This window comes from Ursus arctos, unplaced genomic scaffold (genome assembly GCF_023065955.2).
Source record: "Ursus arctos isolate Adak ecotype North America unplaced genomic scaffold, UrsArc2.0 scaffold_34, whole genome shotgun sequence".
Classification (NCBI taxonomy): domain Eukaryota; kingdom Metazoa; phylum Chordata; class Mammalia; order Carnivora; family Ursidae; genus Ursus; species Ursus arctos.
Window position 1 is genome coordinate 29802829 of NW_026623030.1, and position 23276 is coordinate 29826104.

The 23276-nt window shown below is 58.0% G+C and overlaps 1 protein-coding gene across 4 annotated transcripts in view; it reads left to right on the forward strand.

Moving 5' to 3' along the window:
• Window positions 1–23276, forward strand: part of ADGRD1 (adhesion G protein-coupled receptor D1) — a 140975-nt gene that overhangs the window by 76518 nt on the left and 41181 nt on the right. For all 4 annotated transcript variants that reach the window (XM_057305803.1, XM_057305802.1, XM_026514669.4 and 1 more), the window contains 2 exons: window positions 16736–16809; window positions 21767–21890. In XM_057305803.1, coding sequence (XP_057161786.1) covers window positions 16736–16809; window positions 21767–21890 — 198 coding nt within the window. The remainder of the gene's footprint in view (window positions 1–16735; window positions 16810–21766; window positions 21891–23276) is intronic.

The following is a 23276-nucleotide window of genomic DNA, read 5'->3' on the forward strand; positions in this document are numbered from 1 at the left end:
TTGGGGTCTGCAGGGCTGAAGGCGTGGGGTCGCGGCCAGGTCTGTGAGACACCGAAGCCCCGAGTTCATGTGCCAGCAGGATGCGCCCGTCTGTGGAGTGAGGTCAGGCCTCACCTGACTCTCCAACCTGCTCAGCTTCGTGCCCCTCCTGCCCCCCCCAGGCAGACTTCACCATGCCAAACCTGAGATTTCCTGCAGGCGGTTGATGAGGCCATGCTAGCGGCCGGCCCTAGACACGACGCACTGTTGGTCGTTCTGAGACTCGAAATTTGAAGCTGCAACAGCCCATTGCTTCAACAGCATGATGCTGCTGATATGTTTTGAAGGAACCATAATTTTTTTTAAAGATTTATTTATTTATTTATTTCTATTAGGGAGAGAGAGCGAGCAGGGGGAGGGGCAGAGGGAGAGAATCTCCAGCAGCAGACTCCCCACTGAGCACGGAGCCCGACCCGGGACTCGATCTCATGACCCTGAGATCATGACATGAGCTGAAACCAAGAGTTGGAGGCTCAACTGACTGAGCCACCCAGGCGCCCCAACTCATTCCCCTCCTTGTTCACCGGTGCAAACACAGCAAAGCCTGTGTGGGCTTTACAGATCGACCTGCGTCAGGGGTGTGAGGCCACTGCTGGCCACACCCGGCTGGTCCGAGCTCGGGGGATGCGGGGCTTGCGGAGAGCCCCCCACCACGTCTTCATGGCAGCTCACGTGTGCGGCCCCTGCTGGGCCCTGACTCCTCTGTTTCAACCTTTAAACCTCGCAGAAACATGTCCCCAAGCCCTTGCCGACGGCCTGAAGTGACCTGGCACCTTGCCTGACGCCTCACACACAGACCAGGTTCTCAGGATGGCAGGCAGTGGTGGGTGCCCAGACCCGAGCGGGCGGAGGTCCCACTTCTGCTGACTGCTGGGTGTCTGTTCTCTTATTTTGAATCTCAGAGTGGGGTAGTGGTTGATGGAGAGCTCACGTTATTTTCTAAACTAGAGTTAACACATTTTCTGGTTTTTTTAAAAGAGAATCAAGACCTTTTGCTAAATATGCAGTTTTCAAAAAATTCTGACCAGTGTTCAGGCCATGCTGAGCATGTGTGGGGACGGCTCGGCCAGCTGGCTGCATGATCACGGATCCTGCAGTTTCCCCCAGACATTTGCCTGGAAGGGGTATGAAGTCAGCCAGGAGTGGGGCTTTTGGGGGAAGTTTAGGGGAAGGTGTTCATCCCCTCATGGCCAGCAGGGCTGGGACTGTGGTGGGAATGTGGACAAGCAGGTCCAGAGCAGGTGAGGGGTGGGAGAGGTTGGCGGGGGGATGCCCAGGTGGACAGCCATGAGGTGGAGGCAGAGGAGGGCGGGTCAGCTCAAGCCCCCATCAGGGGTAAGCCCACCTGCCCACGAGGGTGGACATCATCTCCATGTATTCCCCACCCCCAATCCTGGTATAAACAGCAGTGAGGGCGCTTTCCTGAGCCTGGCACTGGCCAGAGCTGCCCATGAGGGCAGGAGCCCCACTGCTGCCACCCAGGACTGAGACCATACAGCAGAGGGGCTGGGCCTGCCATCCAGGGGCGGCCCCTGGAGTCGCCCATAGATGAGACACATGGGCACTTAAGGTCCCCGTGGGACGTGCTCCTGCCTGGCCTGAGTCCCAGGTGGCCACAGGGGCCCAACTTCCTCTGCTCTGAAGAGAGCCGTGGCTGACCCTTGACCTTGGCATCAGGAGAAAACTGGACATGGTGGGGGGGCCCCAAGTCTGCTGACTGGCAATCTTGAGGGCATGTCCATCCTGTCCCCTAGTCTGGCCATTTTCCCAAGGGGTGCTTTTACATGAAATTTCCTGATTTTTACATATGTGCCCCACACACATATATGAACAGGACGTGGCTGGCAGCACGAGGTGGGGCCCACACCAGGGCCGTGTGCGGAGGAGGGGGCAGGGGACCCGTGCTTGGGGTGGGGGGAGGTCGAGGCAAGGTCCGAGGAAGATCAGCGGTCCCCGTCAGGTCTCCTGGGACGGGCACTGTGCCTGGTGCCGCGAGTCCCCAGGGGCCCAGAGTTGGCGGGGTGGAACATTGGAGGTGGCACACCAGCCGCGCAGGGAGCCCCACCCCCAGGGACCGTACAGCAGAACGTCTGCTTTGGTCTCTCGGAAGCCAGGAGAGGGGCAAGTCCAGCTCAGCCTGAGCCCGGGGTCTCCGTAAAAACAGGCCTGCACCGTGACCGGTCGTCAGCTGGAAGGGCTGAGGCCACACGCGCTGAGCAGAACGAGGAGGGGGTGTCCTCGCTCCCAGGCCGCTGCTTTGTGCAGCTTCTCCCCGAGCGCACTCGCACCGCGAACACGGACGCACCAAGCCCTAGGGAGCGTCTGAGCATGGGGAGGAGCGCTCGCTGGACAGAAGGCTGGCTTTCCCTGGGGCCCACAGACATTTCCTTTCACATCGTGACTTTGTCGCAAACAGTTTATAATGGGAGATTTCACATAAGAACCAGGATTTCCATCCGTTTTCTCGCTTGGAAAATGGAGGCTCTGAGAAGATCTGAGGAAAGTGGGCCTAGAGTGACTCACATACAAGCTGCTGACCTCTGGGTGGCCCTCGGGTCTCCAGAGCCCGGCCCGGTGGCGGGCCCCCGTGCGTCACTTCCCGGCCCCACGGGAACCCAAGCCTGAGACCCGGGACATGACGCTGCCTCCACGGGGAGGATCTGCTGTGGCTTCACAGCTTCCCAGCGTTGTTGCTCATCTTACGGGGACCTGGGGACGCTGGTCAGCGGGACGCGGGCAGCCGGCGGGGAGCAGGGCGGTCGCCCCCACCTGCTTCACCTTCTCCCCGTCCCCTCCTCCTTCCTCCTCGTCCTCCTCCTAAACGGCGTTAGTCTTTCAGAGAAGGGTACAGTGGTAAGCGGTGATACCCTGAAGCCCACGTGTTTGGTGTACATATTTGAAATACATGTGAAAACAAACATAATTAAATAGAAAACACTTCCGTCTCTCTCAGTTGCGTGGACCTAGAATTGTCTTTGGTCCCTGAGTGGGCAGCCAGCCCGAGGGAAACGGTGCAAACCAACAGGGTTTGGGAGTCAGCTCCAGAAAAGCCCCAGGTGTAGCCCTGCACAAATTCTGAGTTGTGGGGTAAAGTGCCCGCCCTTGGGGACTTGTTCAGGACACGGGGCTCATGGCGGCAGCATGGGACCAGCCTCACGGGGCAGCGGGAGGGACCACGCATGAGGAACGTCACAGTGAAGCTGCGAAGTTGCCTTCACTCTTGGAGCTGAGCTTGCGACGTGGTGGCCCTTGTGCCATGTTTGGCCCGAGGTTGCCCCACACCACATTTCAGATGGTTTTGAAGCAGTCACCAATATTCAAAGTCAGGATTTTGACCTGAACGTCTTACTCTCTAGTATTTGACCATGCCAGTCCTGCCGCAAGGCAGGACAGTGGGAGTGCAGAGGTGACCACGCCCTGTGCCTCCTGCAAGGGGCCGTCGTCCCAGCTGGCCTCCCCTGGGGCACTGTTGGCGGCCCATTTCCCGGGAATGCCCTCCTACTGCTGGGGAGCGGGGTCTTCACGGAGCACAGAAAACCAGAGGTGCTGGCGTCTGGGGACATGAGGTCCAGACTCAGGCCTCAGGAGGCACCTGGAGGAAGCAGTTAGGACGCAGCCCTCATCGCTGATGAGAATGTCCAGGGCCGGACATGCTCCTGCTGCTGGCTGTGTGATGTGCCAGCACCTTTATTGTACCTCGAACTGCGTCGTCCTGCCAGGTCAAGGGACAGGAATCCTCTCCAGACAGAAGTCAGTGCGTGACAGCGGGAGGGGCCTTCCCTTCTAGTCTGGGTGCTCTGGGGCGCCGAGGCCATGCCGTAAGTGCCCCCACTGGGGCTTCGTGGGAGCCACGAATCCATGGGAAGAGGTTCAGCTTCACGTAAACCAGTGTCCTCATCAACGAGCAGCGGTGGTCTCCCCAGTGGGCTGCTTTCCTCTGGAGGTGAATACTCCCCAGGCTTGTGGGGGTGGGGGGTGCCCTGGGGCCCCAGCCCCTTCAGGATTTGGACCTTGTCCTCCAAGCCCAGGACGGTGCTCCACTTGTCACCTTCATGTCACACATCGGGGGCAGGGCGACAGGGCCTCCGTCAGTGCCTCTGAAGGGTGTGTCCTCTGACACACCACTGCTCAGACTGTTTCGCTCTGGACGACAGAACAGGTGTCCATCTGTCACAGACTTCGGTCCTGCCCCTGCCCTGGGGCACACAGGGCTACAGCCCCTGTTTGCTAAGGGGGGCTGCAGATGCAGGAGACAGCAGCCAGCAGTCTTTCTGGAGCCGTGAGCGGGGTGTGGACGGTGCGTGTCTGGGGACGTGGGTCACCTCTGAGCTCCCCTTCCCAGGGAGAGTGTTTCCTCTCAGCCCGGCCTGCAGCTGCCCGGCCACACTGGCCTCACGATCACGGGAATCAGCCACCGTCCTCGGGGCTCGGAGGGGAGCCGCCATGTGTCTTCCCACAGGCTCAGCGGCAACAGCTGTGACGGGGCCCATATGTGCAGAGGGGTGTACCCGCCCTGCCTGGGTTCGCACCCTCGGCCTCTGGGAAGAGCTGGGACCAGGTGGGGGCCGTTGGCAAGCAGGCCCTGGAGGGAGTTTCTGTGACCTGCTCTCCTTGGGTTTGCAGGGCGGAGGGCTGAACGAGGCGCCATCCCAGCTGACGCTCAGATCAGTAATTTATTCCGCGATGATAATAGGTTGTTGATCCAGTAACTTTTTATAGTTCACATAAAAGACTCTTGTTCTCTGAGAAACCAGTCCTCATTTCTGGGCAGGACGGGATCGTTTTTAGATGTTGGCGTGGCCCTCCTGTACAGTGTGGGACAAACACGCATTCGGGGGCAGGGAGTCTGACCTGGGTCCGTCCCGTGGGGGCCAGCAATAGGGCTTCTGCCTCTCCTCCCCAGACCGCCAGAGGAACAGCCTTCTCCTCCGGAGTCTCCCTGTCCTCCTGAGCAGTTCCTGGGACTCAGAGATGCCGGGGATGCTGGCTTCCTTACCAGCTCAGGGTCCTTGCTGAGGCTAGGCCAGGCCACAGCTCTCCCACACGTAGGCAAGAAGAGAAGCAAAGCGAGGGCAGAGCCGGAGTGGAGCGATGGGAGAGGCAGGGCCAGCACGGGGGAAATGACATGTGAGCATAGACAGCAGCCCGCACTTCACATGGGGCAGAGCGCAGGCCCTGGATCCAACCCTGTGTTCAAGTCCTGGCTCCGTCACGTGTCAGCTGTGTGACCCCGGGCTGGGCCCTTGAGGTCTCTGGTCTCAGCTTCCTCCTGCATACAGTGGGCCTGCCATGCTGTCTGCAGGCCGACGTGAGGGCTGTGCTGGCTGAGGCTGCAGAGCGGGCGCAGCAGCGCCGGGCATGGCCGCTGGCCCTGGACGGGGAGAAGCTCGCGGATGCAGGAGTGCCACACACGGCCTTAGCTGTCCGTAGCCTCTCCCGTTTGTGTTCCACGGTCGCGGCGTTGGCACAGTCGTACCCCACACACTTGTCTCCCACCGTACCAATAAGGTTCTCTTCAACCCTAGTGCCCACTCTTCTAAGTAGCTGTGGCCAGAGATTCGGGGAGTGGAATGCTCATCCTGGCATCGTCCTGCGTACGTGCAAAGCATCCATCTGTGCTCCGCCCGCAACGGTCTTGTACACCAGGAGTGCTCGAAGGTCTCCTGGCGAATGCCGGTCACGGGATTGGGCACTTGGCAGCCGAGCCACAGGACGTCATCGTGAGCCCTTGATGTGCGCCTTAGGGGGGCCTAGTAACGGGCAGGCGGCAGGGAAGGGGAGGCTGGGCCTGCTGTGAGGACGTGTTTTGTTGGATGGGATGGCCTTGCCTGTCCTGGGGGCTGCTGGCCAGGTGGAGAGCCCCCCGGCCCAGAGGCAGAAGTAGGGCAGTGGGAGGTGCGGCAGGAGGAGGTCTAGACCGACACTCGAACGGCCTGGAAAAGTGGGACGCTGGTCTGTGGCTTATAGATGTCACCCTGGGTGGTCAGGAAGTCATCTTTCCTCTGCTTTGGCTTGGTCTTGTCCCTGTGAAACTGGGCACAAAGACTTCGTTTGCAAATGTTTGGAGACTTTGCTGCCCGGTGTGGTTCCAGGCATCAGAGCAGGAGGCTGTGCGCTCGGCGTGTCCCAGCTGGGCGGCCTTTGCTCGTGGCCTGCCGGTGGCCCACGACACAGCCGCGTCCTGTGCGTGATGGAGACGCGAAGGCCTCCCTGATGTGGTTCTCGGGGGTCACGCTGGCTGCGTGCGTAGCTGGAAGTGCTTCCCGTGGGCAGCAGCTGTCCTGGAGCTGCTCACGTAGGAGATGCACGTAGCCGTTGGTCGCCCTACTTTCCAGACTCATGAACCGAGCCTACTTCCACGTCCAGCACAAGGATGAGGACATCCCAGTAATGACACACTTCCTGGAGCATAGGATCTTCGGGACAGTGGTGGACACTTTATAACCTTTCCCGACCAGCACGTGCGGATTTAAAAGCAGAGAGGGCGTTCTCCTGTCTGCGGCTGGACGGTGGGTTGAAACTTGCCTGGGGAGGGGCTCAAGCCTGTGTCAAAGAGTGACTCCATCCTCTTCCGTCCTCCCCACCCTAATCTACATGGTTTGTGTGGAGGTCTCCTCCCCCTCAAGTGACAGAAATCTCAGTTTTTGTGGCCCCGTGAGCTCAGAGCTTCCGGAGCCCACGGATGGGGAGTGCTCTCACGCACATGCCACCCCATGCGCCTGACCCACATGGGACGGACAGCCTGGGCTGCACCGCATCACGTAAGCTCAGAGCTGAGGGCTTCCAGGCTCGTCTGGGTCTGTCTACACGGCAGCTCCCTTGATTAGACCGGGAGGGACAAGCTATGAGGAGAGAAGGGCCCTCAGGAGCAGAGCCGAGGGGGCTGCTGCCCACACCACCAACTGGAAAGGCTTTGCCCACACACTCCGAGTGCTGCCCCCAGGGCCAGGAGCCCACTCCCTGCCTCTGCCAGCAGCTCCGTCAGGTGGTTTGGGTCCGTTCTGGTTCTGCAGTGTTTTTCCAGTCGAAGCGTGTGTGCACAATTCACCAGGCCCTTGTTGGTGCATCAGCAGACTGGAAACCCGGCCTTATGTTTCCACGTGGACCAATGTCTTCGTGACAGAGCCTGAAGGCCCTGCCACAGGGTCTGGCTCAGGGCCCAGGTGGGGTCCGATGGAGGAGGCCGTGGAGCAGGGCCGCAGCAGCCTGAGGGTCCAGTCCTGGGCAGGGCCCGGTGGCCCGAGGTGCTCCAGCACCCGCCACCTGCTCCGAGAGGTCAGGGGTCACTGACCAGCCACAGGTCACAGCACATTCCTGTTCCTGTGTCTTCCTATCTGCCCCTGAACTCGGCCCCAACGTGCGCTCTGTGGCCGGCACACCTTCCGTAGGGAGCAGGAGCGCTGTGTCCTGCGGGCAGAGTTACTGCCCTTGGTCATGGTCACCGTCACTGAGGAGTCAAGGGACGGCTTCCCGGGCTCCTGGGGGTGACGGTGAGGCAGTGCCACGCTGCCGAGCCCGTTTCCCTCCTGTAGCTGGGACAGGCTTCTGTTTTCAAGGACTAGTCAAGGGAGAAACACGCAGACTAGCTTAGACCCAGCAGCAAGGGGTTGTCTCTGGACAGAAGGGCAGAGAGGAACTACGGTGTGACAGCCCAGCGTGAGTGGTCATGAGCAGCTGGAAGGCAGAGCTCTAGGACACACACTTCCCTGGTGGCTCAGCAAGGTCAGCTCTGCGAAGGTGGGCTGGTTTCATGAGCGGGATGGAGCCACGGGGACTCTACGGCTGTGTGGGCCCCACAAGCGCGGCTGTGAACCTCAGCAGCCAGACCTGCGGCGGCCCAGGGGACAGAGCGCCGTCCCAGCACCCGATCCCTGGGGGCTCTCCCGGCCTGTTGTGCCCGTGCTCAGGGCCGGCAGTCCCCGTGTGTATGTGCAGCCGGGCCGTGTGCTCACAGCCACCCCCCCACCCCCACCCCCACCCCCAGGTCGGGCCGGCCTGTGCTGGTGCTCCAGGTGTTTCTCCGTGTGGGGCTGTCCCTGCCTCCTCTGAGGCCCTCCCGTGGGATCGCACCTGCCCCACCGAGGGCAGGATGGGGCAGCACAGGCATGTGCTCTGCACGCTGCTCTGTCTGCGTCTCTGCCTTTGCGTCCCTGGGCTCGCGGTCACCTCTTCCTCTTTCTCGTACTGATGTCCCTATGTGTTATAAATGTCTTCTTCATTTTTCCTCGAAACGCTGCTTTGTTCATGGCTGCTCACTTCTGCCCGCGTGCTCTGCTGGATCAGAAGGTCTGTGTCGTTCAATAAAAGCTTCACCCCAGAAGCAAGCACAGTGGTTTGCAAAGGCTCTGGCCTGGTTTTTGTGCCCCGAGAAGGACAGGCATTCATTTCAGAAGTTCCGGGGGCCGTGCTCACGCTGCAGGACCCTTGGCTCTTGAACAAACAAACCGTTTTCTGTCCGCCTCGGTCGGGAGACCTCCCGCCTTCTGGGCCGCCACCTGCTGGCTCCGCGGTTGGCATTTCGATCCTCTGTTCTGTCCACTGAGATCCCGTCTGTCAGACGGGCAGTCAGCTGAATGATTAGGTCCCTGGGCATATTGATGGGTTTGCCAGTTTCATGTCTGCTGAGCACGTTCAGCATTCCCGTTGGCTCGTGTGTCAGATTCTTTGGGTCCGTAGAAGTAGCAGTGACATCTTAGCGCTTGCCTTGCTCACGAGGGGGTTAAGTAATTCCTTTAACGTGTGTTCATTGCGGATCTGCTTGAGAGTCATAATTTCCCCTTTGTGAAGAGTGCTCTCTCAATGTGTGGGAAGATAATTTAAAGGGAGGGCTGTATATTCTTTATTAAAAAGGAATTTTTTTCATGTGTGTGTTTAACCTAGGAAACTTTAGTTTTACTCGTGAGTATGTAAAATAGAGGCAAACGGGACGATGGGGGTTTGACAGAGCCCACGCGGGGAGGCGCCCTGAGCACCTGCGTCCTCGAGGGTCCTGGAATATACACTGTGGGTTCTACATTCCTCCCTCCTCTGAGTCAGACCGCTCACCTTTCAGGGAAAACATCATTTTTAACGTGGTTTATAGGTGAATTCAGGATCACGAACACGACCTGTTATGGTTAGCAGCCGCAGAACCAGGCTGTAAAATAGATCAGAATTTTATAACCTTTCCAACTCATACCGTTATCTGCATAGAAATAAAAGTATCACACTCCCTGCCGTGGCCCCTGGGGCGTACCTATAATTGCAATTTCCCAAGGGTCTGCAGTCCTGCAGTTCCACGCTTATACTGAGCTTTCTGCTTTGTACTTTGTGTAATGAAAACAATACGTTTTCCTCGCGGTCGAGGAGGCTGATAGGCATGGAAACAGCACTAATCCGTTTCGATTGCCAGCCTTTTGTTTCGGATGTAGTTAGAGGCCAACCTCAGTTTACAATCCAGGAAGACACGTGGCACCGGAAACAGGACCAACAAGGGGACTGATTTCGGGACGGCTGGCTCCTCCTTCCACCTGTACAGAGACAAGCTCGCGCAGCGGTTCCGGGGGTGCGGCGCCAGGGTGCAGGGGCGAGAGGCAGTGGCAGAGACGCACTGGGAGAGGCCAGCAGACCATTGCAGAAGCCGTGTTTGAAGTGCTGATGCTTCTCTTACATCACAGTACAGATGACATTAAAATTAAGTTTGCAGAACATTTTTGAAAAATTCAAACCAGGTGTCCAGGGAGAAATAATTTATAACACAAATATTCCACGAGCAAGAGGCGTCTGGGAAGAAAAAGGTTGCAGAAAGAGGTCTAGAAGCAAAAGCTGAGCCCTTTGATGTGGGTAGAGGATGGAGTCTGACACCGGGGGCGGGGGACTGTGGCCGGACCCTCAGCAGAGGAAGGAACAACGGCTTCCCTTGTTTCTGGCCCTGACCACACAGGAGACACTGTGCTTCACAACAGGAACAAAGCACACACCTCAGGATGCAAACGTGGGTGTTCACAGAGCCACCAGGGCCCCCGGAGGTGGAAGGAAGCCCCGGGAAGGAGCAGGGTCCTGGGTGTGCTGTGTCTGGGGGACGTTCAGTGGGCGACAGACAGTGGAGACAGGAGGCGCCGGGGAGCCGGGGAGGGTTGTATCGTCCCCAGTGATGAGAGCACGGTCGGTTACCTGGGGGCCCTTTGCTGGCCGACGGAAGGGCTGCACGTGCCTGTGCACGATCAGCTCCTCCGCACGAGGCCCAAATACTGAAGCCCTGCTTAGCGGGCGGGTACCTTCCCCTGCTCCACGAGCCCCTGCGCCTCCAGCGGGGAAACATGGCTTCCTTAGAGTTGATTCGACGCGGGTTTAACCCTTTTAAAGCCTTTCATTTCAGGATAGGGATAGATTCACAGGAAGTTGCGAAGGTGGTAGAAGGAGGTCTGTGTACCCTGCACCCAGTCTCCGCCGCTATTAGCGACCCCAGAACTCGGCGTGCAGCCGCAGAACCAGCATGGGCGTCCGCACGGGGTGTTGGTGTAAATCAGGTGTGGACTCCTGGGACCACCATGGACACCGAGCTGCCCACCCGTGTTACCACCAAAACCGTCTCCTGTTGCACCGGCCCCCCAGCCCTAACCAGCGGTCCGCCTTCTGTCTGTATAATCCGTCGTTCTGAGAACGGTGTGAAGACAGTCGCACTGTGTGTCCCCTTGCGAGCTCGGCTCCTGTCACTCCATCGGCCTGAGGCCTGTCCAGGTTGTTGGTTTACCCCATTTGTGAAGCCGGGCAGTAGCCCCCGCATGGGGGGCCACCGCGTGCTCAACCATTCACCCCGCACAGGAGGTTTAGGTCGTCCCCCGGTGTTGGCTCGTGCAAGTAAAGCTGCTGTGAACAGTCGTGTGCGGGTTTTTCTGTGGAAACAGCTTGTATTTCTCTGACAAAAATGCCCAGGAGTGTAACTGTGGGGTCACGGGGTAAGGATTCTTAGTATTTTTTAAAACTTCCAGACTGTTTTTCAGAGCGGCTGTCCCATTGCCCTTTCCACCAGCGAGGCGTGGGCCCTGCGGTGTCTGCGTGCTCGTCTGCGTCTGGTGCGGTCCCTGGTTTTTATTGTCCTTGTTCTCGTTGTGGAATCCCTTCATTCCTGGACGGCTGGCAGTATGGATGTCTGCTCTCCGTGTGTCCTCTCCAGTGAGATGTCTCCTCCCGGCTCTGGTCTGTTTGCTAATTGGATTCTTTGGTGTTTTGGAGTTGAGCTGCAAGGACTCCGTATCTATCCTAGACGTCACTCCTGTGTCAGATACGTGGTTTCTAAGTATTTTCTGCTCGTCTGTAGTTTGTCTTCGTATCCTCTTCACGGGGTGTTTCACAGAGCTGAAGTTTTTAATTTTTAGGAAGTCCAATTTATTGATTTTTAAGACTTTATGGATTGTGTTTTTGGCATCCTAGCCAAGTACTCGTCAGTGGGCTCCGGGTCTGGAAGATTTTCTCCTATGTTATCCTGTAAAGTCCTGTAGTTCCATGTTTAACGTGCAACGGAGGGTCCGTGTTCAGTCGATTTTGTATAGGACGTGAGGTTTAGGTGAGGGGTGTGTGGGTGTCGGTGCGCACCTGCCGGCGGGCGCCCACTTGCCATGTGCTGGGTGTGGGAACAACTATGTTTCCTTCACGGAGCTGCTCCGCTCCTTCCTCACGCGTGTTCCCGCCACCGTGTGGGGTCCTTCCTGGGTTCTCTTCTCTGTCCGTCCGGCTGGTGGCTCCCTGCCAGGCCTGTCTCTGTAGCTCACCTTCTTCGGGACAGCAGCCGCGTGTGCTGGGGCCGTCGTGTCGTCTTGGGCTTCCCAGTGCTGAAGGCACTTTCTGAAGCACTAAACAGAAGTGAATGGCGCTTGGTTTTTAAGGGGTGTATTTTCTAATGACATTTTTTTTTAAAGATTTTATTTATTTATTTGACAGAGATAGAGACAGCCAGTGAGAGAGGGAACACAAGCAGGGGGAGTGGGAGAGGAAGAAGCAGGCTTATAGCGGAGGAGCCTGATGTGGGGCTCGATCCCAGAACTCTGGGATCACACCCTGAGCCGAAGGCAGACGCTTAACCGCTGTGCCACCCAGGCGCCTCTAATGACATTTTTTTTTTAAAGATTTTATTTATTTATTGGAGAGAAAGAGCATGAGCGGGGTGGGGGTGGGGCCGCAGCAGAGGCAGAGGGAGAAGCAGACTCCCCGCTGAGCAGGGAGCCCGACGTGGGACTCAATCCCAGGACCCTGCGATCATGACCTGAGCTGAAGGCAGACGCCTCACCCACTGAGCTCCCTGGGCACCCCCAGGAGCATATTTTGTAATGGGAGGAAACGATTCAAGGAAGCTGACGATCCCAGGTTTTGCAGAAGAGAGACCTTGCTGCAACTTGCGTGAATTTGTCTGAATTCTGAGGAATGCTGATGTGTTTTCCAGCCTCCACTCTTGGGCTAAAAGGGAGAGGGCGGTGAAGGCTGGAGCGGGGGCCTGGGGGCCGCCCTTCCCTGGGGGGGCTTGGTGTCTGTGTGGTTAACCAGAGGGGGCGGGGGGCGAGGGTGAGTGAAACACTGGAAATCCGGGCGGGAAGGAGCCTCGACCCTGTTTGCGCGGGACGAGAAGCAAGTGTGTGCGGCAGCGTTGGGCTCCAGGACAGCGGCAACACCCACAGCGTCCATGGCTCAACACAAGAGCTTCCTTTGTAAAAACAGGAATCTCTGCAGCTTATTCATGTGAAATGGGGGGTGGAGACTTTTAGACACGTCCCTAAGTCCAACGCGGACAAGAGTGAGCTCACCGCCGCCCTCACCTCCACGTTCCTGCCTCCTTTCGGTTCCGGGTTTGCTCTGCGCTGCACGCGGGGTCCCATCTGGCCTCCTTGGCGCCTTTTCCACTGAGAACTTCAGGACTCGGGGTCACCTGGGAGGTGGAAGGACGGGGAAACTCATTTTCAGAGTTGCGCGAGCCCCACGTTCCCGCGGCCCCTGGTCCCCAGGGCTCAGTGGGCATCTCTGACCCTGGTCCCGAGTGGCCGTGGCCTGGGCTGACCTCCAGCTGTGCTCACTTGCAGGTGCACGGAAGAGGCAGGTGGGGGGTTGGGCTGTCACCTGAAGATAAAATCGAGCTCATGTCAGCATCACGTGGGCGTCTACATCGTGTGGTCAGGATGTCCCTCGACAGGACAGACCAGAGTCCAGCTACGTCCAGCTCAAAGGGGCCTCGTGGGCCTGGAAGGGCCCAGGCAGGAGGGGGTTCCAGCAGCATTTGGCAGGGGCGGCGGGTGGAGGGCCTGGGTCAGGGCCTTGGGGGTGTCCTCGGATGACCTGATTGACATTGAACGAGGGTGCCTGTGGTCCCAACACAGGCGTTGGGGTGAACTGTGAGCGTAGCACGCGAGTGTGTCCTCAGTTTTCCCACGCTGCCCAGCTCTCCTGGGCCCTGCCTGGGGGTGGCGAGCCCCTACTCTACTGGGCCACAGGCCTCCCCCCTGCCCCTGACCTTTTGCCCTCTGCCCTCTTTCTGGAGGTGGTTCCTCAGCTGTCTCCTCCGTGGGGCCCTGCCCTGCTGCCTGGGCCTGTGTGAGTGTCCATCGGGAGGGGCTGCGTCCACCCCGTTGCTAACAAAGATAAGAAACATCCACACACACCAGGATTTTGAGGCTCATTGAAGGGGTTCCTTATCAGTCCCCCAACAGGACTTCCGTTTTTTTGCTTTCCTCCAAAGTGAGACGTCTCAGACATTTGGAGCCCTGACCCCTGGCTTGTGGTGAGATGGCCGGGTTGAGGGTGAGGCTGGCCGGCCGACATCCCTGAGCATCTGCCCCCTGCGCTGGGCGGGGGGCCTCTGAGTCCTTCCACTGCTCTACTGAGGGTCAGAATTAAGGACCATGGAGCCTCCTGTGTGTTTGCTTGGGGCAGGGACAGGCAAGTTCTCCCCACCTCGTCTGTAGGAAAAACTATACACTTGGATGAAAAACAAACGGATTTCTAAGCAAGGAACATTTATAAGTTGTTATCTGATAGATTTTCTCCTCTTTTGAGAAGCAGACGCCTTTATGTACTTTGATTATGATGGTAGGCAATAAAGACTTGATTAGTCCCATTGCGTCTCCCCAGCGGTTGGGTTGTCCGAGAAGTCTCCAACCCTGCAGGAGGTGCTCCGCGGGCCCGTGTGACACCTGAGGGACCTGTGTCTGGGGCAGTCAGGAGCCCGGAAGCCGGGCCAGCTCTCTACTGAAGGCTGCTCTCTGTTGACCACAGGGCCTCGGCTTCGGGGCACAGGAGAGTTCAGATGACGGCACTCCCCCGCACCCTGGCGAGCACACCCCATCTCCTGGTCCCTGTACTTGTGAGGCCCCAGGGCGTCAACGCCTCCCACATTTCTCCGGGAAATCGGGCCGTGACACCATGACTCACCTTCCTCCTTCTGGCAGCGCCGCTCCCCATATGTTCACAAATCACGTTCCTGGGAATGTTCTAGGCCTCCTTTCTTGGAGACTTGCTGAGGGCCTCTGTTCCAGTTGGGTCACACATCCAGACGTGAGGAGGCGGTCTGCTGTTCCTGCGCCGGGAGGAGCCCCGGGTCCCAGGGCAGGAGTTTCCCGACTCGGGTGTGACCTTGGCTGCAGACCCGGGGAGCCCTGTCTGCTCCTCCGCCCTTCCGACCACACACGAGCTGGGCGCGCTGCAGAGCAGCTCATTTTTAAATCCCCTCGAATGTGGATCGGGAGTCAGAGGGTCGGGACTAGAAGAGGCCCCTTCTGCCAGAAGGGAGGCGAGCCGGCTCCAGGCTGCAGGCAGTGGGGGAGGGCATCGCTTCTTCCTCGGGGCCTCAGCACCCCAGCCCCGCTGGCGTCCACCTGCCTTTCCGTGGCATGGGAACACACAAGTGCACCTGCCCATGAACGGTGACCCCTAATGCTATCCTGGGGGGCGGGTCCAGGGCTGCTCAGGGCCAAGGATACCTCAGCGATTCCAGGTGGGGGCCAGCACCTGGTCCTTATCTGTACTTTGGATTTTGTGGGTCTGCGTGTCGTGGTTCCCCTGCTGATGACCTTCTGTGTCCCCAAGCAGCTGCAGGATGAGGCTCTGAGTGTCTGAGCACAATGCTCACAGCGGCTGGGACACTGGAGGGATGAGGGGGGGCAAGTGGCTCTCAAATTCAAGGGCTTATGAAAACCCAGGTGGCTGGCCCCCACTCTGGTTTCTACTTGTGGCGGGGCGCTAGGCTCCTGGGTGAGGCACTTGGAAAACGACCCTCTGTGGCGGCCAGGCAGCACCAGGGATGCGGTTGGGCATCTCGGACAGAGTCTGAGAACAGAGTAATCTTCCACGGAGGCTTCCACGGACCTCTTGAGTCTGGGGCTGTGCTGCGTGGCCCCTCCAGTTTCTCTTAGGGTTTGAGGTTCAGCTCATCTCCCTGAGCACCAGTCCCTCTGCCCTGACGTGGCGTGTGCCCGGAGAGAGGACGGCCTGTTGATTTCTGACGCACGTTCTCCTGCAGCCCCGTGCAGTGGGCTGTGCTGCAGGCAGATGTCCCCACAGGTACTCTTGGAAATCAGGGATCATGCCTGCCCGCCTGTAAGGTGGCACTTCCACTGTGACTCACACAGCAAGGACTTTCACATGCTCCGTGTTTTGTCAAAATATCAGGAATAAGCGGCATTAACATAGTTGTGCTGTGCACTCGGGGACCATCAGCCGTGGTTCTAGCTGAAGGTGAAGCCGAGGGTGGATGGCCCCTCTGGTGTTTGCGGGCTGCTGCAGACGCGCACGTACCAGCACCGGGAAAGAGGGGCTTCTGTGTCTGGAGCTGGGCTGACGGGGCAGCCGTCCTGTTGCTCCCCGGTCCTGCAGAAGGCTGACTCCCACGCTGGTCCATGCGGTCCTGCGATGGAGGTGGGGGCGGGGCCTTGTGCGCAGATGAGACGATGGCGTGAGCGGCAGGCAGCCACAGAATCCTGAGTAGCGATTGGGCATCTGTGGGATACCGTGTGTCCAGGAGCAGCCCCGGCTTCCTGAGCTTCCTGCCCGCGGCTCGTGGCGGACCCGCTTTGGTTTGCTTTGGGCAGAGCAGCTGCGGCCAAGTCCAGGGGCTGGAATTTTCTCTCTTGGGGGAGAACAGGAGTCCTAGGAACAACGTTGCGGGTTGATCTGGTTGCTTGTTTGTTCGTTTGTCCTCTCATTCAGCCAGTCTGTAGTGTGCACCTGCTGGGTAACTTCCCTGGCCAGGCCCTGGGGGTACAGCCGGCACCCAGGACAGACAAGGGTTCGTTGTGTGCACTTCCCAGGGGGGACGGCAGCAGGCAAAAAAATACGTGAAAATGTAACTTGCTGCGGGGTGAGCCATGCTGGGAAAGAAAATAGACAAGAGGAAGGGGTGGGGCTGCACAGGTTGGTGCTGTTTGAATGGGCAGGAAGGTCCCTCCGGGAGTAACACGTAGCACAGATTCACAGTAAATGGGTGGGGGGGCATGTGTTGTCTTAGGGGAAGGGCATCATCAAGGGAGGACACAGCAAATGCAAAGGCGCTGAGGCAGGAGCCCTGGCTTCTGGGCTGCTGTGGGCAAAGGAGAGGGAGGTGTGGGGTGGCCCTCTGTGACCATGGCAGGGTTAAGATGGAGTCAGTGGCCTCTAGCTGGGGGTGGGGCGTTGAGCTCCTTGTCGGGAACCTGGCTTCTCCGGCGGCCTCACGAAGCATATCCACCCTCTGTTTCAGTCCCACAGGCAGCGCAGCGAGGCTACCAACAGCAGCAACCAGGCATTCCTGTACTGTGCCTTCCTGGACTTCAGGTACTGCCCGCGTGGGGGCCCCGGGGCGGGGGAGGGGAGCAGGTCCTGTGATCCGGCCACCCCTCTGGAGGCAACACGGTTGCATGGCCTGTAAATGCTGGAAACGAACCGGGACCTGGAGGAGGTGCTGGGTCAGCTTTTCTCTGGAGGCCACATTAGCACCTAGTAGGGCTCAGCCCTTAAAGCCTGGGGCACGCTTCGAAACACTCACTAGCCTGCCAAGGCACCACCAGGCCTCTGGCCGTGCCAGAGATTGGGAGCCGCGCTGGAGAGGTGGCCGGGAGGGGCCGGGCGAGCGGCTCTTTCCTGGCGGGCGTGTGGGCTTCTCAGGATTTTACGGCGCCACTGGCTGTGGGCTGCGCTGGGTCTGCCAACATCAGCCTTGCCTGAAGGCCTGGGAGCACAAGCACAGACCAGGGCGTCCTTCTCCGTCCTCCGTGGGCACCTTGGAATCCACCATCCCCCTCCCTGCTGGACCCCCGTCCCTGCTCATTTCCACAGGCTCCCCACCCGCTGTCAGGGGGCCTTCTTCAGATGGAGTTCTGATCGTGTTGCTCCTCGGGGCGGGGCCCACCACGAATGTCCCCCCCTCCCATCAGAGCAGTGATTGAAAGCAGACCACCCCACCCCCACCCCCCCGAGCCCGCCCAGGGCCACGGAGGTGCCATAGGTGAGTGTGAGAGAGAACCAGGAGTGGACGGCGCTGGGGGCACAGGGCTGCGGGTCAGAGAAGGCCGCTCTTCTTCCCTGCACTCAGCGACCAGGAGACTCGAGGTGCTGAGCTGCAGTAGCCGTGTGCTTGATCCCCGTCTCTGCTCCACGCACGGCCAGGAAGTGCAGCCCACACCCCGTAGTGCCCAGCAAACCCTGCTTCTTTCTGTTCCCGGGGAGCGCCTTCCTCTGCCGTGCCCGTGAGTGCACACATCACGCCACCCGCAGAACAGATCGCCGAGGCTGCAGTGTAGTGGTTCTGCCTTGGCCGAGCTCAGCCGGCTGCCGCCCATTGTTTGTTTCTTTGCAAATTATGAAATGCGGAGACACACCCACCTAGAAACAGTCATCCTAATTCGGGGTACTGCTTGCAGGGAGATATCTTATGGATGGAATGAGGGGGATGGAGTTTGCTAGCGACCAAATGGCATGTTGGTTCTTATTTTTGAAGAAATTTTAGGAACAGAGAAAAGTACAAAAAATACTCCAACAAGGGCAGGCACCCATTGCCTCAAATTTATTATTAGCATGTTTATATTGTCAAGAATAAAACAATGAAAGCATCACAGATGATGTCCAAGAACACTCTGTCTGTCCTGTTCCCTGCCCCCGATCCCCAGGGCCACCACCACGCAGCGTGCAGTGTGCGTACGCATCTGTCCCTGGCCCAGGTATTCCTTAGATTAGCAAGCAGTGCACATCCGGAGATACGCACACCTTTGGTCACACAGCTCTGTGGGTTTGGACAAACGAGCACAGTTGTGTACGCCCTGCAGTCAGGATGCAGACCAGTCCCCTGACCCCGCCACATCCCCGGCCCACTTGCCACCGCTCCTCGGACTCCAGCTCCCCTGGCCACCGATATGTCTTCTGCCCACATGGTTCCACGTCTGCAAGAATGCCACGTGGACGGAGCCACCGTGCGTGTGGCGTCTGGCTTCTGTCATCGAGTGCGACAACATCCGCGTTGTTGCATGTGCTGACGGCTCCCTGCTACCGTTCGCTGCCGAGCGGCACCCCGCTGCTCCCCCTCCTGTCCGGGGGCCACGTCTGGGCGGCCTGAGTCTGGCTGCGTGCTGCGCGGCTTTGCCGTCCCGCGGGAAGGCCCACTTGCTTGAGTGTCACTTGCTGCAGATGTTGACCATTACGTCCGTGTTTGCGGAGGAAACTGGTCTTTAGTTTTCTTGTTTTGGAATGTCTTTGGTTTTTGTACCAAGGTAACCATCCCTTTTGACAGGTGCATTTTGGACAGTTTCTATGGAACTTCTCTTGTTTCTTCCACACATAATTTGTTCGAATTCACCAGCGAGGCCGCCTGAGCCGTAGTTTTGTTGTTGGCAGGCTTCTGGCCACACGTTGAACGTCTTGGGTTGACAGAGAACTGCTCAGGCCATGGACTTCTTGTGAGTTTGGACAGTTAGTTTTTTGGAGAATTTGTCCAAAATGTGTTTACAGTACGTGCAGGGAGTTGCTGGTGCCCCTCGTGCCCGCGCTCCCGTGGGAGGGCTTGTGCCGACGTCCCCTGCCACGGTTGGTGTCCGTGATCTGCGTCCCTCTCTCCCTCCTGGTCCTTCGTGCTGGGGGTTTGCCGACCTTACTGATCTTTCTCAGAGAAGCCACTTCTGGTTTCGTTGGTTTCTCCGCACTGTGTTTTTACTCTCAGCTGCTTGGATTCGGTCCCTTGTCTTGTCCCTTGGTTACTCCGTCTGCTGAGTGTGGGCTGCAGCTTTCTGATGCACGTGTTTCGGACTAGAAGTTTTCCTGTGAGCACGATTTGGCTGTGTCCACAGTGTCCACACGTTGCTCTCATTTTCATGAAATTAAACCTATTCTCCGGCCTTTCTCGTGACTTCCTCTGCAAGCCACGCGCTGCTTTGAAGTGCGTTGTTTAGTCCGACTGCTTGGGGATTTTCCAGAGATCTTTCTGCTCCTGATTTCTAACTGATTTTTGTTGATGAAAAAACGTGAATGAAAACATTCATTTTTAAAGAGTTTTCAGTCCTTTTAAATGTGTAAAAACTTGGTTTATGACCCAGCATGCGTTCAGTCTTGGTGGATGCCCTGTTTCCTTTAAAAATGTCTGCTCCTGGCAGGGTGTCTTATAAATGTGGTGAGGTCGCGTTGCTAGCGTTCGTCGGGCTTTCTGTGATTTTATGACTTTTCGGCCTGCTTGTCCCACCAGTTAAAGAGAAGACAATGATGTCTCTGTGTCTTGAGGGGTCTGTTTCTCTTTTATTAGGAGTTTGGGATATTTTGAAGCTCTGTTCTTGGAAGCTTTTCCAGTTAGGATTGTTCTGTCTTCTTGAGAACTGAGCCCTTCCTGCTCCGCGTCCCTCTTTTGATGGGAATGTTGGTTGTTCTGAAGCCCCACCTGGGCTGCTTTCGACGCAGCTCTTCTGATTTTCTCACCCTGGGATGCTGTGTCTTTCCCCACCTTTCATTCCAGCCTCCTTATTGATCATCTTTATATTTAAAGTGAGTCTCCTTTAGGTCGAATATGGCGGCATCTTGCTTTTTTATCCCCTCAGAACATTTCTGGTTTTGATCAGTGGGTTTTGACAATTGACCTTTTTAATGTGATTATGGATGTGTTTGGACGGAAACCTGCCGTCCTGCTGCCTGTTCTGGAATTTTCCCATCTCTTCCTCGTCTCCTGTGTTCTCTGTCCTTACGTCAGTTGGATTCGGGACGTATGTTACAATGCCACTTTGTCGCCATGATTGACCTCTGTGGCCCCCTGTGATTTCCTGCGGCGGCTGCCCCGGGGCCCCCAGCGTATGTGTGTCTGGTCCCTGTGCGTCCGCCTCACGTGGTAGGGCGTCACTGCGCATGCTGCCCGTGACTTCACAGCAGCGCCGTGCCCTGCGCTGCTCTGCTCGCTCCCGGACCGTGCAGACGCTGAAGCGCTCGACGCGTGGCTGGGATTTTTGCTTCGGTCAGTTATTAGAGACACTGAAAATGTGGCCTCGAGGCCACAGGATGTCAGATGAAGAGGAGGGTGCGCGGGGAAAGGACAGGCCCCCACCTTTAGTCCCTTCATTTGATGTTATTACTGGGGTTTAGCGCCCTGGGACTGACAGGTTCGAGTGGCCCTGGCTGTGCTCTCTGGTCCCTGCTGGGCGCCCCCTCCTCCCTGCCGATGGTGGACGGAGCATCACGGACACGGCCTCAGAAGCCACTGTCCCTGCGTCTCGGCCATCAGGCTCAGAGCCCACCCCGGAGACGCCCCCAGTGACCCTTTCCCGCCCCTCCCTCGGCCACGGCAGCCAAGCCTCAAGCACAGTCACACTGTGTCCTCATGGAGACACTCCCATCTCGGGGGTGGGAACGAATGCCACCCGCACGTGCTCCCGCATGGGACACCGCACCCCTGCGGGACAGCCACGTTCCTCATTGACTTCGTCCACAGAGCGAAACCACCGCCTTTGAATTTGTTCGCTCTCATAAAAGCTTTCCCCAAAGGCCCTGCCTTTGGCTGAAGCAAACGTCTATCTTTGCCGATAACTCAAAGGTGTCATTTCTGGAAAGAACCATGGAAACATCTTGGGAATTTGAAAATACAGAGACACCGAAGAAAATGGCGGACACTGATATTCTTACCGCGAGAAGAGACCACAGTGGGCGCGTGAGCTTGTTCACTCCCGGTCACTTTGGTCTAGGAGGAGACTTAAGAAGTGACATGAGTCCTAAATCAATTCTGTAAAAAAGTCAAACGTCGTGAAAAAGCAAAGATCTGTTGACCGTTCGGTCTCACCCCTCTCGCTGGAGGTGGCCGGTCGGGTGTCCTCAGCACCATGCGTGTCACTCACGGCTGCATCCAGGGCGCACGTGCGATCGCGTTCTGCTTCACACGTGCGTGTCCTCCCCTACTGTGCACCGGACCGTGATGTGCGAGGGGTCAAGTTTCACCCACGTGGATACACATCTCCGACTGCCGTCCGCATTTTATCACGTCTGTGTATGCCCTACAGCGGGGCCCTGGGCTCCTTTCATGTTCTGTGGCATCACCTGTCAGCTGGCGAGGACCCCCGGGCATGTCCCCTGGGCACAGGGCTCAAGAGTTCTCCGGAAATGGGGCTGGCAGTTCGTAGGATTAGCACATCTCATTTTCACGGGCTGTGGGTCCAGGGGCCCCCGTGTGCGTGTGCCAGGGCAGGACCCCCACAGTCCTCCCTGGTCTCCATGCGGCCCAACAGGCACCAGCATGTCACTTTCTCAGCCCGCTGCTTCTCTCCTGTGTCCCTAGCTCCGGAGAAGGGGTCTGGTCCAACCAGGGCTGTGTGCTCGCCGAGGGGAACCTCAGCTACTCTGTCTGCCGCTGCACTCACCTCACCAACTTCGCCATCCTGATGCAGGTGGTGCCGATGGAGGTAAGAGCCAGACACCGGGGTTCCCGAGCCCAACAACGTGCCCTTCCGACCTCAGGCTGCGGGCGGGGCACACGGGCGGCCCCCACTCACCGGGGAGACCCGGTGACTGGGGACATTTGTAAAGCTCTACATTTTTTAGCAAAAAAACCCAAAACAAAACAAAACTTTTGCTTCAAGTTCCCCGAGGCAGCACCTGTGCAGACCTGGGTCCTTGCTGAGGGTCCGCGTGCAGAAGGCCTGTGTGCCAGCATCCAGGGCTTCTGTCCCAGGGCCGTGGAGCCTCAGTGCTGTGGGAGAGTCGGGGGGGGGAGTCTAGCGCAGCAGGGGAGGGGGGGCATCTGTCCTCCTCTCTAGATGGGGCCACGACCTTCCCTGGAGCCTGGGGTTAAGGGTGGAAAAGGGCCCTCCGGGTTGGGTGTTTCTGCATCAGAGTATTTCATCGGCAGGCTGCGTGGTCGGCCCTAAGAGCTGGACGTTCATTTCCTTGGTTTAAGGAAAGCACAGCTTGGAAGAGGGGGGAAAAAAAAGTACTCTTTAAAAATGCAGATGCCCCAGGGTGGGATCTTCTCTACTATTATGTCTCTGACCCCTGTGCGTGGATGGCCCGATTGGCTTCTAGACCCCAGTGGAACTTGAATTTCTGTGCTGAGGGTGGGAGGATGGGGAGAAGATAGGGGTTGGTCCCAGGATCTCTGAAGGCCCCTGGAAAGCCAGGCACCCATATAGACACATTTTGTTTCATCCCAAACTGTGTTTTGGAAATTGAAAAATCTTATTTATAACTCTGCGTTTCTGCTTCTCTTGAAGAGTCCGTGGTTTGGGGATGCTGGGCTCCACAGAACAGGGAGCAGCTGAGCAGAGGCTCCCTCTTCCACAGAGCTGTGCACGCCCCCCCCCACACGGGGGCAGGTGCCCTGAGCACCCACACCCCTGAGTCGTGCGTGGAAATGAACTGGGGTCTGGAGGTCACAGCCCCTCTGCTGTCACTTCCCGCTGCACCATGTCCCTCCCTTGGTGCATCTACTCCAGGGGGCGCGTTTGTTTCCGAACAGACCCCTTCCCTGGTTTCCATGGTCCAGGGCCCGGAGCACCTGACGCGCGCAGGTCTGTGGAGTCTTGGCTGGTGTGGCGACTCCTGGCGGCCCCAGGGTCAGCACCTAAGCCTCGATTCCTCATCCACAGCCATTCAACAAGTACTTCTCAGCACCTCCCCTGGGGGTTCGGCTGTAAACAAGAAAAGCAATGAGGTTTTGCTTTGGAGGAGTTTAGATTCCAGTGGGAAAGACAGGTAACAGGTTAGCAAGCACATGGGTGACTTCAAGCAGCAGCAGGTGAAGGACGACTGAAGGGGTGATGTGGACGGTGCACGTGAGGAAGGAGAGGCCT